The 19316-nt window shown below is 42.3% G+C and overlaps 2 protein-coding genes across 2 annotated transcripts in view; one reads left to right on the top strand and one right to left on the bottom strand.

Moving 5' to 3' along the window:
• The window catches only part of LOC142581982 (extracellular matrix organizing protein FRAS1-like), a 97711-nt gene extending 92578 nt beyond the window's left edge, over positions 1-5133 (bottom strand). The window contains exon 1 of the mRNA XM_075691426.1: positions 4994-5133. The gene's annotated coding sequence lies outside the window, so the exon portion shown is untranslated. The remainder of the gene's footprint in view (positions 1-4993) is intronic.
• Positions 5134-5926: 793 nt separating this feature from the next.
• Rrp4 (exosome complex component Rrp4) lies at positions 5927-18694 on the top strand. The gene is made up of 8 exons (XM_075691432.1): positions 5927-6055; positions 6286-6387; positions 6772-6907; positions 7809-7874; positions 8263-8331; positions 13377-13544; positions 18083-18211; positions 18586-18694. Exons 1-8 carry the CDS (start codon positions 5931-5933, stop codon positions 18661-18663), a joined length of 873 nt encoding a protein of 290 aa, XP_075547547.1. The 5' UTR covers positions 5927-5930; the 3' UTR covers positions 18664-18694.
• The last annotated feature ends 622 nt before the right edge of the window (positions 18695-19316 follow it).

Here is a 19316-nt window from a genome sequence, read left to right as displayed (position 1 = left end):
CACACTTCAACGAGCTTTATACACGGTCGAACCATGCATAAAACATGCCAGCATAAAATGTGCCCCGAGCAAGTCAGAATACATACATATTCGACCACCAAGAGCCCAAGCCACCAGAGCTCCGCCACTACAACTACTTCTTGACGGAGAAACCATCCGAAAAGTGCAGCAAATAAGAGTGCTCGGAATGCATATACAGGAACTGGGCAGTGCCGGCATCGTCCTATCAAAACTCAAGCGCACGGTGCGCAGCGTTACTAGCTTCATTAACAGAATCGCACGTAGCAGAGAGGGAATGACGGAGACAGACACTATGAAACTAGTGCAAGTCTTCGTCATAAGCAGAATCACCTACGCTCTCCCCTTCCAAGCCGCCCGACAAACCGAAATCGACCAAGCAAATTGACTGATCCGGATTGCCTGCAAGGCGGCAGTCGGCCTGCTCGGAAACACGAGCACAGACCGCCTCAGCGAGCTGGCCATGACGAACACATACGAAGAACTAGCCGCGGCAACATTCATTGCCCAGCGCGAAAGACTCAACGCAACACGCCAGGGGCGCTCCGTGTTAAACCGACTATACGCTACCCCTATCACCACAGTTATGCGGAGACGAGACGACCCTTATGCCGCCTGACCTACGAGCCAGAATCCGCGTGGACCCCATCCCACGTCACATGAACCTTTACTACCATGCGGAACGGCGACAAGCCCAAGCAGCCATCCTGCGCAAAATGCAATGAGCCTATTTTATGTCCACTGCAGGACTAAGGCGATCTCCAATTACGTACCCCTGTCCTGCGCCAACCGGTTCCAACTAGCGCCCGCGAATTTCATAATTTTATCGCCCCACCTAGTCTTCTGCGCTTCCCCCCCCCCCTTCTGTATATCTGTACAGCTAGCTGTTCAAGAGGATGCTTCAAATAGTTCGCGTGGCGAACGCGCAGCGAAAGGAGGACAAGAACACAAAGGACCTACGCATTGAGGAATGAACAGGAAAGGAAGCGCGCCGCTGCTTTTTTGAAGGCGCTTGAGAGCAAAAAACAGCGTGTTGGCTGACGCCGAGATGCAGTTGACCCTCGTCCAAACCAAAACACACTTTTTAGAGCAGTGAAATGCAACACTGAGGCGTTGGGCGCGCGCTCAGGGTATGTCAAGACAGTTGAGGTTGACTTACCAGCTGTTGCGAGAGAATCTCACTTATGACTCTTAAGTGCTTCATACCAATGAGTTTGCTATCAGCTGATAGAGATAGCTCATATCCGAAAATATTTGCTTCAGTATGCATCTCCTTTTTATTCGTATTTGACAATGTTCGACTCGATTTGCAATGGGTTTTACCATTTATTTCGAAGATATTTTATTCGCTGTGCATTTTAATAATCCCTCCCTTCTGTTTTCTTTCGGAATAAAATAAACGCTACTCTTTACTATTCAAACTGGATTAAGTCGTTTTTTTTATCGCGCCTACTAGAGAGTGACAGCATCGAGCGACCAGATGTCAGCCCGTCTTGACATAAAACAAAGTTATCTGTCACTAAGCGAATTTTGCAAAGGAACTCAGAAAACCTGGAAAATTCGGGGAATTTCGAAATGTCAACTTGGTAGACACCTTGAATATCATCGGCAAACCGAAGGTTGCTGAGATATTCGCCGTCGATCCTTACTCCTCAGCCTTCGCAGTTTAATAGCTTGAATACTTCTTTTAAACATGCAGTGGATAGCATTGGAGAGATTGTGTCTCCTTGTCTGACCCCTTTCTTTAAAGGTATCTTCCTACCTTTCTTGTGTAGAATTGAGGTAGCTGTGGAATCTCTGTACATATTTTCCAGGGTATTTACGTAAGCTGCTTGTACTCCTTGATTATGCAGAGCCTCTATGACTGCTGGTATCTTTACTGAATCAAATGCCTTTTCGTAATCTATGAAAGCTATAGAGAGAGGCTGATTGTACTCTGCGGATTTCTCGATAACCTGATTAACAACATGGATGTGATCCATCGTACGTAGAGTATTCCTTCCTGAAGCTAGCCTGTTCTCTTGGTTGGCTAAAGTCAAGTGTTGCCCTTATTCTACTGTAAATTATCCTGGTGAATATTTTATATAATACTGGCAGGAAGCTAATGGGCCTATAATTTTTCAATTCTTTAACGTCTCCGTTTTTGTGGATTTGTGTAATGTTTGCATTTTTCCAGTTCTCTGGGACCCTTGAAGTCGATAGACACTTCCTATAGAGAGCCGCCAGTTTTCCAAGCATTATGTCTCCTCCATCTTTGATTAAATCGACTGTTATTCCATCTTCTTCTGCCGCTCTTCCCTGTTTCATGTCTTGCAAGGCCCTTCTGACCTCATCTCTAATTATAGAAGGAGTTTATGTATCCTGTTCATTACTGCTTCGAATGGAGGTATCCTGACTCCTCTGGGTACTGTACAGGTCAGTATAAAATTCTTCCGCTGCTTTTACTATACCTTCGAGATTGCTGATATTACCCTGCTTATGAATAAAGAGAAAATCAGACATCCACCCGTTCGTAGCAATTGCTACGAACGGGTGGATGTCTGATTTTCCCTTTATTCATTACTTCTCTCCACCCTGCGGGTTTCCGCAGAACTACTACGTCATACCCTGCTTATCTTTCAGTGCATACATCTTGGTTTGTTCTATGCCAAGTTTCCTTCTCACTCATCTCAGGCTGCATCCATTTTTTACGGCTTCTTCAGACTTTCTCACGTTATAGTTTCAAATATCACTTATTTTCACCTTGTTGATCAGTTTTGACAGTTCCGCGAATTCTATCGTATCTCTTGAGTTGGACACTTTCATTCATTGTCGTTTCTTTATTAGGTCCTTTGTTACTGGGAAGAGCTTGCCTACTGGTTGCCTTGGTGCCTTGCCTTCAATTGCTGCCTCTGAAGCCAGCCTAGATACGGTTTCATTCATTACTTCTATGTCATATTCATCTCTCTGTTCTAAGGCTGCACATTTGTTAGCAAATACCAGCCTGAATTTGTCTGCTTTTACCCTTACTGCCTCTAGGTTGACCTGTTTCTTCTGGGCCAATATTACTCTTTCTCTCTTCAAATTGAGGTAAATCTTAGCCCTCATTAACCTATGATAACTGCACTTTACCCTACCTATCACTTCTACATCCTGCACTATGCTGGGATCGGCAGAAAGTATGAAATCAATTACATTTCTTGTTTCACCATTAGGGCTTTTCCTGGTACACTTTCGGTTGCTACGCTTCCTGAAAAAAAGGTGTTCATTATTCGAAGCTTATTCCTTTCTGCGAATTCTACCAGCATCTCTCCTCTAGCGTTCCCAGAATCGACGCCGTAGTTGCCAATTGCTTGTTCACCAGCCTGCTTTTTCCCCAATTTTGCATTGAAGTCGCCCATTACTACAGTATGCTGAGTTTGCACTTTTCGCATCGCTAATTCAACATAGGGTATTTATGTATGTATACAAGAAAAGAAATTATATATATATATATATATATATATATATATATATATATATATATATATATATATATATATATATATATATATATATGCATTCTTGTGCGATTCTGTTCCCGATTTAACGGCAGAGAATTATAATTTCTTTATTTTTGCAACAGCAATAACAACCGTGCATGTACTTACATAAAGATACTCATCAAGTATTTATGGAAATGAAAATGGTGTATTGTGAGAAAGTGTTGCGCCCTTGAAAGGAAGGCTACAAGTGTCGTCTGCTACGACGCCTGCTTGCCGCAAACGCGAGACTTTTCTTGCAGACGACAGGTACTTGCGAACTCTCTCACTCTTTCGAAAGGCTGCGTCGGCTGTCATGATTGCTGAACGTCTTCAAGTACTTTTAAGAGGAAGCTTTAGCTCGAGTGCTCCTATCTAAATACATGTAAAAGGAGAATTCGTTTTTCTCGGCAACCACTGCACCAAATTTGACGAAGTTTGTTGCATTTAAAAGACAAACTTAAAATCTAGTGACTGTTGGTTTTGAATTTTTGAGTTAGGTCGTCAGTTTTTTATTAAAAATTGACAAAATTGAAAATTTTCAAAAAACGGTACTATCAAGTTTACAACTCTCTAACTCAACTACTAAATATGATAATACAATTATGTGAATTGCATCTAATAGTACATCTAAAGCGGACAAAATTGATATGTTGCACATGAATATGAAATATTTAATCATAGGGAAATACAACTTTTGCAAAACCGTTGTAACCAACGTAACAAATTCACGTAAGATGTAAAATGACATATTCAATTTGTCCGCTTTGAGTGATCTAATGGATGCCGTTTACAGACCCGCGATATCAGTTCTTGATGCAGAGCTATGAATTTGTAAACTTCGTGCTTCTATTTTTCTCAAACGGTCAAATATTTGAAAATCGTTTTAAGAAAATTCAAGCCCTAAATCGAAATTCCGCTTCCAACAGTCACTAGAATTTAACTTTCTCTTTCTAATACAACAAATTTCATCAAAATCGGTCCAAGGGTTATCTCATAAAAACGTTTTTGCGTTTTACATGTATTTGAATAGGCCGCGTCGGAGTTGGGCCTGAGCTAAAGCTTCCTCTTAAGCACATCTGCTACAGTGCTATCTAGGACGCTAGTGGCCTCCTACGAGTATGCTTCATCATATTTTATATTGACGTATCGCTAACGAAGCGTTATGGCGTAGATTTGCACTTACACATCTTGCGTCACTAGACTACAGCCAGGAAGCAGCAACCTTTCCTAGTAAGTTTGTGTTCTCGAAGTCCTAAAACACGCATTTCAATGAGCACATAAACGAGCAATGCATAATAAAGCCCTCAATAAAATTTGATTGTCAAGCCACTAGAAGTACAAGTGTCTATGTCTTGTATCAGTAGTGCCTTCTTTTTCCTATTCTGAAGTTTCATGAAGCACGTAACGCTGCAGCGCCACCCGAATAACACACTTAACAAACCAAGGTCCAAACGGTCAAAACATGTTCTTACAACGTTTACGATGCCGCCGCTTTCTCGTCAGGGCTTCGACACCACACCCCAACACAAACATCGTCCCAGCCGCTGGCCCAACGCGCTATCGCCACTTTGAGCAACAGAAGAAAGGCAGAGTTTTGCGTTGCACTGTCCCACTGCAGGTTACAGCAATTGCGCTTGGAGCGAAACCAAAACTGCAAAAAAATACTTGTAGACTAGTTTGCCAGTCAACAGAATGTCAATCCGAAGCCTGTACTTCCCATCATTCCCATGATGGTTGAACGATCGCAGCGCCAAATTTCCCTCTAGTTATACTAATATGAAACTCTATGGGGAGCCCTAAAATGCCCTCTCGTGTGCGTGCGTGCGTGTGTGTGTGCGTGCGTGCGTGCGTGCGTGCGTGTGTGTGTGTGTGTGTGTGTGTGTGTGTGTGTGTGTGTGTGTGTGTGTGTGTGTGTGTGTGTGTGTGCGCGTGCGTGTGCGTGCGTGCGTGTAAAGAGAGAGAGACAAGAAGAAATATAAAAAAAAAAGAAAACAAGAAAAAGTACGCACATCATTGAAACATAGCCTTCGAGATTTGGCGGCGCGTATTGACCCAGCGAACAAATCTTAAAGGCCATGCGCAAAGTATAATGCAAAGTTCAAATCATTTTTTATTACTTTGTTTTGAACAAGAAATACAAATAAAAATCTTTGTACCCATAGCCAGTAGCTAGTAGCGGGCGCAAATACAAGCACCGTGCATTAATACAAGTAAGAACAAAACGTTTTCGAGCACTAACTACATGCTTCGCACATAATCTAAACTTTAAGATGGAAATATTTTTACATTAAAACGATTAAAATGGTACGCATGACGCGTTTTTCACCACATTCACCACTTTGTGCAGCTTGGCAACTAATAAACATATCCAAGAGCAATCAATCTGATGCCGACAGCAGTGCCGACAGCATGTCTGGCATGGCGGTTGATGTGAGGCTCTTTTCTGCCCGTAAACAACATCGCGGCGAAAACATACGCCCAAGGGGACTTGTAGCCCCTGGAGATGTTATTACAACAGATGCGGGTTTTATGAGGTAAGTAGAACTTGCTTTACATATGTCGCTATTGGACTCGTGTCGCACGCACGCCGGCCGCGGGAAGTCGGAGTAGCTGGACTTGCCTGTTGAAGTCGCATGGCGTCATGTAGGAGCGAGTCAAATGTTTATTCGCATGTTGTTTGATTGACTAAAAGGCGGCAAGTGCATCCGTGCTGTTCTTACTATTTGTGTTCACGTCGTTTTTTTTTTTTTTCCATTCGTTACAGAGGTCACGGAACATATCTGGACAATGAACAGCTTCTGTCATCTGTTGCGGGCGCAGTGGAGAAAGTAAACAAGCTCATCACTGTTCGTCCTCTCAAAACACGGTGCGTATGCAGCCTCTACGGCGAGCGGACTTCTCACACGCGCAGGCCACTAACGTTTGGCAGGTTTTTGTAGACGCACATTGGGTGGGTGGGTGGAAGGGAGGGGGAGATTTTTTTTTTTTTTTTTTTGTTATCACGTGTTGCTACCATTCAAAATTTTTTTCTCGTTATTTACAAATAATTTCGCTTGTCACTGCATCACACCATAGCAGTTCTGGCCTGTAGATTGTGTTATGTAAGGAGGGTTTCGCTTAGCTGTTTCCAGCGTAAATTTATCGAAATTATCCTTGTTTAAAGGTGGCTGCGTTGAGACGTAAGTATACAGTGGCCGCTCTGTTCATTTGTTTCTATCAACCACTGTAACGGTGATATTCTTTTGCGCAGTTACATTGGCGAGATTGGAGACGTCGTTGTCGGACGTATTGTTGAAGTTCAGCAAAGACGGTGGAAAGTTGAAATGGCTTCACGTCTGAATGCGTCTCTACTGCTTTCATCAGTTAACCTACCTGGAGGAGAATTGGTATGACGGTCCCTTTGTGCACCTGTTGGGCTACTTTTACAGTGTCTGCGAAGCAGTATACGAACAGAATGAAATGTAATGATGCTCAGTGCTCCCTTATCATGAAAAGGTTGTTTTGTAGTGGTTAATGCAAGTATTATGTTCAGCGGCCTCCTGTTAGTAGCGAGTAATAATGATTTAATATGACTACATTTCTGTACCTGTATTAATTTGTGTCTCCTGTATTCATTTGTGTCGGTCAACGTTCACATCCACTAGAACCTCAAAGTTGTCCTCAAAGAAATAGAAAAAGTCTTCACTGTAACAATTGTTCAGAGTATCTGTGAGATATATTCCGCAAGGAAATTTCTCTCAACGTAATCAGTTGACTTCTCGTGAGGTAAATTGGGACAGGGGCTTCTCTTTGCTATTGCTATATCATTATACTATTTAGGTTCACTATAACAAGGTTCCATTGTATAAACATACTTTTACACTTGAACTGTGATGTCGATTGCTTTTACACTTCAGCTGTGATGTCAATTATTACTAAAGCCAGAAACTTGTGCATAAGTCAGGCAAATTGTTTGCAGGCTGTATAATACAGCAACAAACGGGTTAAGCCCACCTAGCATGATTTTATCTTAAATGCATGAATTGTTGCTTTTGCTCATTCTTGCTAGCACAATCAGCAAAACCAAGCAAGCATCATTTATTGTCACAGATGATGATACAGTTGATAATACCGGCTGCCACACTTGCAGTTTGCTAGTCAGGAGGCAAAATGGCAAACCCACAACATGCTGCATCTGTGCTTGCACACATTTTGTAGACTGGTGTAAATACATATTGGCAGTGATTGATGATCATAGTTAGCCCATGTTCTGTGAATTCTTTATGTGATATTCCGACACACTTTCAGAGGAGAAAATCGGCTGAGGACGAACTGCTAATGAGACAGTACTTGTGTGAAGGCGACCTCATCAGTGTATCCTTTCAATATTGAACCCGAAGGAACAGTTGAACAACTAAATTTAAACATAGCAAAGGAAATGCAAATTATATAAACAGTGGTGGTATGTCTCATCTCTGCACGTGCAAATGTACACGTTTTTTGTAAAAGCATCTTGTACTGATTCATGTGCGTCATTCCTTGGAACTGTGCTTTCATGTAAATTGCCATGGTACCATGAGAAACTTAAGTTGCAGGTTCACTGTGGTTGGGCTCCTGCTGCAGTTGAAAACCCAGCGTCAACTTTGCGGTGACGTCTGGAAGTAGCTCGTTCTGTGTCCTTTGCAATATGCATGTTCTTCTGCAGTGTTGTCTTGCGTACGCTTTACTGCCTGACTTGTTAACTTGACAGCTGTGACACCAGGCAGAAGTCCAATCAATTTTTGCTGATGGGTCACTGTCACTGCATACCAGGAGTCTCAAGTATGGCAAGGCAAGTTCCCTGTCGCAATTCCTGAATCCCCAAAAGTCCAACTGCAACAAAATTTTGGGCCATGTAAATGCTTAGTTTCAGATAGTGTACGCATAGAGCAGCCTCTGTGCAGAATTTTACGTTTGAAATACAAATGGATGTGCTAGCCATGAAAGGGTATCAGAGGTAAATGTTTTGACACCAAAAGCCACAGTTTTGCCCGAAAGGCAAAGCATTGATTGTGATAGCAAGTTATTAGACAGCTGTACGCAATGAGGTTTATGAGCTGTATAAAGTGCTGCGAACATTCTCTAACTAGATTAATAAGCATGGTTTCACGTACACACAGGCAAACATGAACACATCTTGCTCTATGATCGCGGACACTCGCCGTGAGAACGCTGGCACGATGAAGAACGGCTGCAGCGGCGAGCAATTTCCCCTTCGTGCTGCCTCTCGCTTCAACATGAACCAGGCATGCAAGAACACAGCGTAAACAAAGTAATCAGCTATCTCGGGTCAGCTAGCCTTCGAACCCAGTGCAGACGACCTCCAAAATAAGATAACAGCATGCGGCTACGCTAAGCAGTGCCATGCGCACCGGAGTAGATGCGGTTACAGCATTACTCTGCCCCCTTCCCTTCCACCTCCTAGCATGCGCACATCTCCTTGCTTCCCCCTTGTGCACACGAAAAGTCTATATACTGCCCTCCCCTCCTTCCTCTATTGTGTGTGCGAGTAGACGCCACCGCACCAAGCCACCATTCTTCTTCGCTCACTCCTGCATGCATTCCCTCGCACCTACAGCATATAGCGCATGGCTGCGATGCTATCACACTTTTACTTTATACCGAGCCTCACAGAAACAGCAATGCCGGCGGTGGAAATTCACCTGGAGTGTCCATATATCGTGATAAAAAAAGAAATGCTGCCATTAGTGGTTGAAAGGAAGTGATGCACAACTAAAAATTTGCAACTCTTCGGCATGACCCCTGAGATTAGGCGTTGGTCGCAGCACGCCAAGGACTATAGAAGGCAACATGCTGAAACTTGCGATGTGTCCGCTAACCACCAGGTGCAAGTGTTGTCTGCCCAGGTGCTATTTAAATGCAGCTAATATGAAAATTAAACTATTTCCAGCCATGCAGCTTTGCAACATTGCTTCAGTAGTATACACCACTTATCTATTATGGAGTTAGCCAAAGGGAAATTTCATTGCAGTTGGCCTGAGAAGTAACACATGTAAATATTGCAAGTCTTCTGTATATATCTGTATGGTCAGTTGTACATTATAATGATATAAAATAAGCAGTAGCACAAGTGGCACAGTTAATGTTACATGTGCTAGTCATTAAATGTTGTTTATTCTCAAAAACGTGAATACTTTATAGATGTACTGCCATTACATTTCCGACTTGTCAATTGTTAACTCCAAACCATCGATACCGTAGAACTACTGGCAAGTGTCAGCAATGTAAGTACTGTACTATAATACTTGTTTGTGTGTACTGGTTCCAATATTCAGAAGACTGATGCATCATGATGTGATACAGTGGCTCACTGTTTCTGAAATCACTGCGGCTGCCACATGCAAGTGCAGCTAGTAATGTCGAGGATGCCAGGTCAGGCATTTCGCGACCAACTTTAGTATAAAATAAAATATCTTGCAGTGTAAATGTTTCTTATCTTCATACTTGCTTGCCAAGTGTCATCCTTTTACATGCAAGAAGCATGTGTTAGAGCTTTTCAAATTTGGGAATATGTCAGTACTCCAATAGGGTAAACTCTGTTAAGCAAATTTTTTTTGATAAGCTGCATAGGTTACCAAAGTCCTTTCATGCTCATCTCGAAGGCCACTTATGGCACTCTTTGGCCATACCTGGCCCTTGCGCCAATAAAAACTGCACATTCATTCATTCGAAGGCCACTTACCACAATGTGACCAGCACCACGTATTAGACAACAGCACATAAGCATTTCATCGCCTGTTCATAAACAATTGCCATGGCTAAGTGATTCATGAATTTAGCCACTGAACATGATGTCGCAGGCTTTATTCCCAACTGCAACACCTGCACTGCTGTGGGGATGGAATGCATGTACCAAGACCTTGTTGCAATATAAATTATCTTCAAGGGCTCTGAAACACTTTTATAACATATAGAATGACCTCATAATTAAAGTATGTTGCCTCACGAATCCTCTGCCACAATTTTTTTAATCCTTCAAGTATAAGTGAAGTTAGACATAGTTATCGCAACGATGAGTGGCTTTCTCTCTCCTTTCCACTAGCGCGCTGGAAGCTACACAGTGGAGAAGCCAAGGAGACAAAGCCCCGGCCAAAAAGTTCAGTGTCTCGGGGACGAGAGGGCTTGTCACGGCAACCCGTGATGGCCACAGTAGACTGCAGCTACGCACAACTGTAGTGTGTGGACCGGCAGTGCAAAGATGGAATAATTTTTCTTTTTTTTTCTTTTGGAGATTGCAAGCATATATATTTTTCATTTATTAACAGAAAATTAGCAATAATAGTATTACTGAACATGTTGCGATCACGAAATCAGCCAATAACTGTTGGTGGGCATTGCTGATTGCGATGACGCTGCATAACAACATTGCAGAGGCAAGGGCAGGTGTTTTTACACAGTTTTTGACACGGGATTGTAAATTCCCTGCTGCATGCAGTGCAATAATATTTAGCCCATATATTCACAGGAGCCTTTTCTACAGATCGTCGACTTTTTTTACTATGTTCGAAAAGTGTTTCAAGGCCCCTTTAAGTGGTCATATTTCATGTGGAGCCCTCCACTATGCAATCTCAATACAGGCGACAAGTTCCGCGATGTAAAGCCCATTTGCTTGGCTAATTTCACTGCCTTAGTTTACTTGTTGCCAGACTTTTTCTAAATAACAGCTTTTCAAAAGCCAGAATTTAACTGTTGCATCTGATATGTGATGTACTGCATCATTATGTTAAAATTAAATTATGGGGTTTTACGTGCCAAAACCACTTTCTGATTATGAGGCACGCCGTAGTGGAAGACTCCGGAAATTTTGACCACCTGGGGTTCTTTAACGTGCACCTAAATCTAAGCACACGGGTGTTTTCGCATTTCGCCCCCATCGAAATGCGGCCGCCGTGGCCGGGATTCGATCCCACGACCTCGTGCTCAGCAGCCCAACACCATAGCCACTGAGCAACCACGGCGGGTTGCATCATTATGTAATGTTTACTTTTGCAAAGAGGCATTGGAACGTTGACAGTGCTTGAATGGGTGATATTTATGCAGTGCGTAGTAACTGAAGGTTTCAGCATTTATTTTTACAGTTCAAGCAAGTACATATCGGTATAGTTTTTAAACAAGTTCAGTGTTTATGTGTGCCTACATTAAAATTTTTTTCCCCACACATTTGCTTTCTTTTCATAATTTCTGGCACTTTCTTGTCTGAAGGGTTGCTCATACATATCTGCATTGGGAAGCAAACAGTAGGTAATAATGAAGCTAGTACTATCACGAACTTATCAAACTAAATCAGAGTTTTAGCATGTTAACCCCCTAAGCATTTGACTATTCTGACTAAAAGTGACCTAATTTTCCTTCTTTTTATGGCATATTTTCAAGCTTTTCTTTTTTCCAAAGCACTTCTGAAATGTTTTCAACCAATTTACTTCATAATTTGCATGTGCAAACCTCACTTTACCTTTTCATTAGGGGATATATATGTATTTGTCATTGCCACAAACAGTACCATGGGAAACGAAAATTCTTTATTTCGCATTGCTTCAATACGGAACTATTCTGCGAGCGAGATTTCAAAAATGCGAAATTTAGGTACTGACAAAGTGTTGCCAAAACAGAAAGAGCGCAATAAATGCTGCTTTCTAGCGTTGACACTGTGCAGCCATCTCTGTAGTAAAAGAAAAACTAAGTGGACGTGCTGAGCTCGTCCAAAGCAAGATTTACCAGTATCACGTTGACACATATGCACACATACACGAACACATGTAGATAGGTATGCATTATAATTCTCATTCATGCATTTGTAGTATGCTATTCTGTTACTGCTAAGAACTTTTTGTTTGTGAGCTCAATTTTTTACAATTAAATTTTCTGCTAAAGTTTTGCAATAATTCATACATACTAAGTTTCATGGGGTGACGAAGAATCTTTTACTCTCACATCTTTGTTTAGAGCAAGCATACATAATCTCGGCCCCTGTCACCATCTGTTGGTGCAGTCCGCACAGCAACTGTAGGTTTGATGGCAAGTGAACACTGGCGACAAACAAGCGTGTGATATGAACAGGCATAGCACTATAGGGACCATTCATTCCGCATGTTCCCGCACTTTTGGAAAAAGATGGCTGCTACTGACAATCGCTGAAAATTTTTGTTTTATACAGTGCACTGCAGAAAAAAAAATTAACCCAGACATTTTTTTGTTGGACCAGTGCTTTGTGAATTGTAGGCAATTTGCAAAAATTAAGTTCACAATATTGTGCGCATTCGAGAGATGCTATGCTCTGCATCAACAGTAAACATTAGAAATCAAAGCACTTTCATTGTTGCATGCAAGAGACATGGTCATTTATGACAATAATGCATCTTCCAAAAAGAAGCTGGCTTGATTCCTCCCAGTTCTGTGCAAACGTACTCTGCAAATTCCCTTTCTACATAAAGTCTCCAGCTTCTTGCACTCATTTGTTGCTGTTGAGTATAGTTAGCACTGATGTTACTAGACAGCTTGGCAGTGATTTTTTAATATGAATGCAAGCAACAAACCTAAAAGATTGTGGATGTCCACGAGAAAAGCCTATTTTGGAAAATTGGTTGCATTTTATTATTCAGCATGATTCCTCAGAAAGAACCTGTATGCTTATGGTTCTAAGGTAGTTATTTCAAAACTATTGTTTGCTGCAAGTGTACCTCTTTTTGTGTCACATTTGAAGAATTTAACAAGAGAGTATCTTCTTTTCATCAGAAGAGTGTCGTAGAGTTCATGGCCAATCTCTCCATTGTGGTGGTTCATCTAACACCTGTTTATGTATTTCACTCTGATGCGCAGCTTGGCCAAGGCACTTTGGTGCTCGTGTCACCATCGTTGATCAAGCGCTGCAAAACTCACTTCCACAACCTCCCTTGTGGTGTGCAAATCATCTTGGGAAACAATGGTTATGTTTGGATCTGCCCCCTTCCATCTGAAGAAGGCACAAAGTTTGTTCAGAGTGTCGATGTAAGTCACAGCTCATCCGTGTGTTTGATTTCCATCAGCAGCGCTTGAAGAAGTGTATGTGCTGGGCTCGTCAAAGCCAGCACTTTGCCAATTGGCAATGATGAGTTCTTCAATTGGCTTCAAACATTCATTGTTCCACATATAAACTCATCAAGGCTGTGCTTCTTGTAGAAGTGGCCAGTCAGCAATTTCGCAATGTCTGCACCAGGTGTTTCAGTAACGCCTACTAATGATAGGTGCTGCAAAGTGTGAGTTTTTACCCTTCATTAGGTATTAATTGTAGTGGTGAATATTAGAGTGTGGGCAATAATTGGCAATAAAATAATTATCTAATTCTTACTAATTAACATTTGAATAATTATTTTAGGGCACATGTAGTAATGAAATTGCAGTATTTAAGCATGTGAGAACCCAAAGAATCTTCGCCTATTAGTAATGGTTAGACCACCACCAATTTTGAAATATTCATCCCCAACATCCTCCACACAGAACATTTGGTGTTCTGCATAGCTTTGTCCTGCAGCGCATAATTAAGGCCTTCTGGTATAACGGCAAAACGCTAGTGCATTTCACTGCAAGGTTGCAGGCAGGTACTTCTAAACTTATTCTAATCTCGGGTGAAATCGCACAAGCATCTCACTTTTTTAGTGTTTGCTTTATATCCTATGTTACCGAGCAGATGGTGTTCAGTTGGCACTCCCGCCTCGCCAAGCAGACGACCGCCAATGAAAGCGCGGCGCCAGCGAATCACGCAGCAATCTCTCCCCAGGATTCCCACTTAGTGAAGATGACTGACCAGCTTCATTTCCACAATTTAATATGTGTTCTAAGTAATTAAGTGTTATTTCATGATAATTAACTGATTAATAACCTTATAGGTGATCATTGCATGGAGTCAAATTTCCACAACTGCTACAAATCCTGGCCAGCAAGAATTCTTTTGTTTTGAATCTTTTGTTTTGAAGATTTAGAATGCGAGGACCATACTAATGATAACATTTTTATCTCTAAAGAAGGTATAGTCGACATGTTGCTAAAATTGGACATAAAAAAGTCTCCTGGTCCTGACAAAATATCGAATGCGTATTTAAAGCGATACTGTGAATGGATTGCATGCTTCTTGGTTAAAATCTTTGCTCTGTCATTAATAAATTGCGCATTACCAAGTCAGTGGTTATTAGCGAGGATTGTGCCTGTTTATAAGGCTGGAGACAGGCTAGACATTGGGAACTACCGTCCGATTTCCATAACTTGTACGGCTTGCAAAATCTTGGAGCATATAATTAGTAAACAGTTAGTAGAATATATTGAAAACAATAACATTTTTTACAACAAACAACGTGGTTTTCGAAGCCGTCTGTCAACTGTCACGCAATTATTTGAAACAATACACAGTTTTGCAGAGGCCCTTAATTGTCGCGAACAAGTTGATGTCATCGCACTGGATTTATCAAAGGCATTTGATAGGGTTAGCCATAGCAAGCTAATTGAAAAGCTTTATGAGTATAATGTAAATTCAAAAATTAAGTGGGTTCAGGCTTGCTTACACAACAGACAACAAGTTTGTTGAAATAGATGGCGAGTGCTTCTCTTTCCTTCCTGTATCATCAGGTTTACCTCAGGGGTCGGTTTTGGGTTCAATTTTGCTCCTACTGTATATTAATGATATCGCAACTGATGTACATCCTATGATTAAAGTATGGTTGTTTGCAGATGGCTGCCTCTTGTTTTGCCGTGTTAGGGTGGCTATAAAGGGAGGTGTGAATACCGGCAGCGCAAACGTGACCCCACAGCGCACCGATTCTGCAGTGCGGCGCTGTTGACCAAGGCGGGGTAAGCACGCAGCCGAAATGAGCACCTCGCCAGCCTCGCGTCGGCTGCATTTCTACCACCGAAGTGAAAGTGAGCCCGTTTCGGGTATCGCGCGCTTTCTGCAAGCGTCGAAGAATGAATCTTTATCATGAAAACAACGTTTACGGGCCCAGTTCGCACTGTATCGAGATTCAAATGCATTTTGTCTGTGCGCATTTTGTGAGGTGAGCTGGCTTTGGGTGTTAGGTGCTAGTGGGGGGCTTCGAAATAATTTCGACCACTTCGGGTTCTGACTGACATCATACGCGCACTGACATCATACGGCACACGGGCGCCTTGCATATCACCTCCCTGAAAATGAGACCGTCGTCCTCGAGATCAGCAGTCAATCACCCTATGCATGCGTAAGACCTGTACACTGCAGACATTACCTGATAACGTCTGGACGTATTTACAAACCACTTTTTGTCTGCGCTTGCAGACCTGTAGCATGTCATTTTGAAGCTCATATAAGCAATTTACTATGATTGCAGACAGTGAAGAAACAGATCTGGTCATGAAATCGTTTATTTACAAGTGAGGAAAAAAATTTACAACACCCAAGGTTTCAGTGTTTTCCGTTTCTTCTCACTGCTCTGCTGATTGACACCTTTAAGCAAAAAGTGAATCCTTGTGAGGCAATAAAAACTTATAACTGAGGCTGTCAGGGTAGCAGAATGGTCTAGGCAACCAATCTTTGACATTTAACCAATTGACTGCAAAATCTCGGCCACAGCTTTGGCATGCTAGCGTGTTACACTGAATTAAAAATTATAGGGTTCTACGTGCCAAAACCACTTTCGTATTATGAGGCACGCCGTAGTGGAGGGCTCCGGAAATTTTGACCACCTAGGGTTCTTTAACGTGCACCTAGCTCTAAGTACACGGGTGTTTTCGCATTTCGCCCCCATCGAAATGCGGCGGCCGTGGCCAGGATTCGATCCTACGACCTCGTGCTCAGCAGCCAAACACCATAGCCACTGAGCAACCGCGGCGGGTGTTACACTGAATAAACGAGTAAGTTTGTTTTCAAGGGCATTGTCCAGCTTATAGAACGATTCTGTGGGATATAAAAGGCCCTCAAGGTCCCACTCTTTGGATGCCTCTGGTGGAAGCTCTCTGGGAATATTGCCTTTATGGTGCTTCGCAGTTTTCACAATGTGTGGGCAAAACACGCCTTCTCGCCACATAACCTGCAATGTAATAAATTAGCCGTGCGTCGCTGCGGTGCTCAACATAACTTTGGTGGTCCACAGCATCTCGCCTTCGAATGACGGAATGTCGGGAGGAACACTCCAAAACAGGCGACGAGACCAATTGACAGCGGAGGGCGCAGGTCAGCGCGGGAGTACCACGCCGTAATACCACGCCGCGAGCAGCAGCGCCACGTTCCCCCTCGTGGAATCGGTGCGCAAGGGGGTCACGCGCGCCTGAAGGAAAGCGCCGCCGGTATTCACACCTCCCCTTCTAGCCACCCTAGCCGCGTTAAGAGTGTTTCTGATCAAGAACGACTAAATGATGCTTTATGTTGAATTTATAACTGGTGTGAAAAATGGCATATGCAAATCAATTTTGATAAATCTGTTTGCATGACAGTTACGAATAAGAAGACTCCATTGATGTTTTCGTATGCTGTAAATAATAATGTAATTAAGCGTTCTACAACCTGAAATATCTTGGTGTAACAATCACTAGTAACCTCAACTGGAATGAACACGTCGAAAACATGTGGATCAGCCCAGCGCAAGCTTGGTTTGTTACGGCGTAAATTGAGAGATGCTGCACCAGATATTAAACTTTAGGCATACACTACCATTGTTAGACCAAATTTAGAGTATGCTTGTATAATTTGGGACCCTCATCAACAATACATAACAGATAAATTAGAGCGCATTCAGCAAATGGCGGTTAGGTTTATTTTTTCTGATTACGACAAAACGCACTCGGTAACCTCTATGCTCGTCAGGGCTGGTCTCACTACATTGGCTGTGCACAGGAAAATCGCACGCCTTAAGTTTTTATATCAACTCTATCACAATAAGCTGAACCTGAATTCTAGTTTGTATTTGAAGCCTCCTGGAAGGGTTTCACCAACCACGAACTAACCACAATTACGCTATAATGCCTTATGTACCAAGAGTTGATTGTCAAGACAATTGTTGAATAGAATAACCTGAATTCTTGTGTGTTTCCGAGCAATAACATGGTTGACTCTTTTGAAGAAAACTTGACTGCGTTCTTTGCGTGAACTTTGTGCTCTGTATTCCCACCCTGTAACAGCCCGGCAGGACTCGCAGTATAGGAAATAAAAATCTATTCCTTTTGTTAGTTAGCATCAGTGATCACTAAAACATCCCTCATATGGCATAAGTAAGTTCATCTTTTCCATGACATGAAGAAGTGGGGAGAACTTTTAACAAGAAATAAAGAAAGTACATGTTTATGGGAACATTTGCTGCAGTTTAGAACTGAAGACTGTTTGGCTAGTTTGTATTGCATATTGATCATTGTACTGAGAGGAAATATTGTTGGGAAAAGAGGTCAGGCAGACGGGGCTGCCCTGCCGCCTGTCCTGTCTGTCTCTCCTATCCATCTGGTCTCTTTTTCCCAACAATTTTTTCCGTTCAGCACAATAAATTTGCTCCAGTGCTTTAAATTACAATCTGCATGTCATTTTTTCTTCCCAGATGGTGCCTGAAGTGACCAGAGAAGCCATATCGAGAGTCAGGAATTGCACCGTGGCTCTAGCACGGCATCACATTGTCCTGTTTGATACGAGCATTGTGTATGCCTATGACGTCTCATTAGAACACAAGGTTAGGGAAGACTGCACATCTTGTCCTGCATTTGCTTTGCCTACTTGTTTAGCGTTTCTTAAATTTTCTTGCTACCGCCGCATGTCCTCCTCAGGACTCCGTTTAAATCTTCTCAGTGGCTTTGATTACCCATTCTTAGACCACCAAAACAAGGATCATGACCTCAAGTCCTTCTGAAACCTACCACTCTAGCACTTTCAGTATGAACCAAGTGCAAAATTTACTGGTTTAGAACTTTACATATATTTCAGTTTACCACAACTTCATGCATGTGAATTATCTGGGCTGTACGACAAGTCATAATTTAAACTTGTGCGATGTTTTGCACCTTGCATGTTTTCGTGGGCTTTCAGGCATCTCCCATCCTTTTTCAGGTGAATGCCCTCTTGAAACCCGAGGTAATGCAAGAAGTGGCTGACTTGACAAAGCAGAAGCTGCTTCAGGAAGCATAGAAGTGAAAAATAAAACAAAGATGAAATAATATTGCCATGTTTTGTGGTGTTTTACATATTTGCTTGACTTCTCTTGACTCTAGCGTTAGTGACCACATCTGCAAAGTGTCTGCTGCTTCTCTGTCATGGCACACCTACTTTCTTTGTGTGTCCAAAGGGAGCATTTTAATGTTGCAGTAGGTACAGCTCACACAGTCACTGTCAGCAAAGTGCAGCCTTCAACATTTCACATGAGCAGCCTCAAGTATACGACATACAGGCCTAATTTCACACATCCATTTACTCACCACAGTAAGACCCATTTATAACAAATCTGATAATTCTGTTAAATACAGTCGTAAGTGGGCTTACTGTAGTGTCACTCAAATCTGCTCCTTATAAACAATGATTTATATGCAAAGTCTTTATAACTGAGCTCAACTGTGTAATGATAGCAACACTGCACTGCAGAAGGTTCCCATACCTCTCGGAACGCCGCTTAACTTCTGACATGTTGTCATGGAGACTTTTGCTGTGTGGCAACACCTAACTAGCTTACACAAATTTTCACGAAGCTGTCATATTTGGCGACTAAATTCAATGGTGGGTTCAAAGATGCTCAGACGCCTTGACTGCTACTGAAATTTTAATAATGCATCCATTTGGTGGGGTTT

The sequence above is a fragment of the Dermacentor variabilis genome, chromosome 1, assembly GCF_050947875.1.
Source record: "Dermacentor variabilis isolate Ectoservices chromosome 1, ASM5094787v1, whole genome shotgun sequence".
Classification (NCBI taxonomy): domain Eukaryota; kingdom Metazoa; phylum Arthropoda; class Arachnida; order Ixodida; family Ixodidae; genus Dermacentor; species Dermacentor variabilis.
Note: the sequence above shows the minus strand (reverse complement) of the source record. Positions and strands in the feature narration are given on the sequence as shown.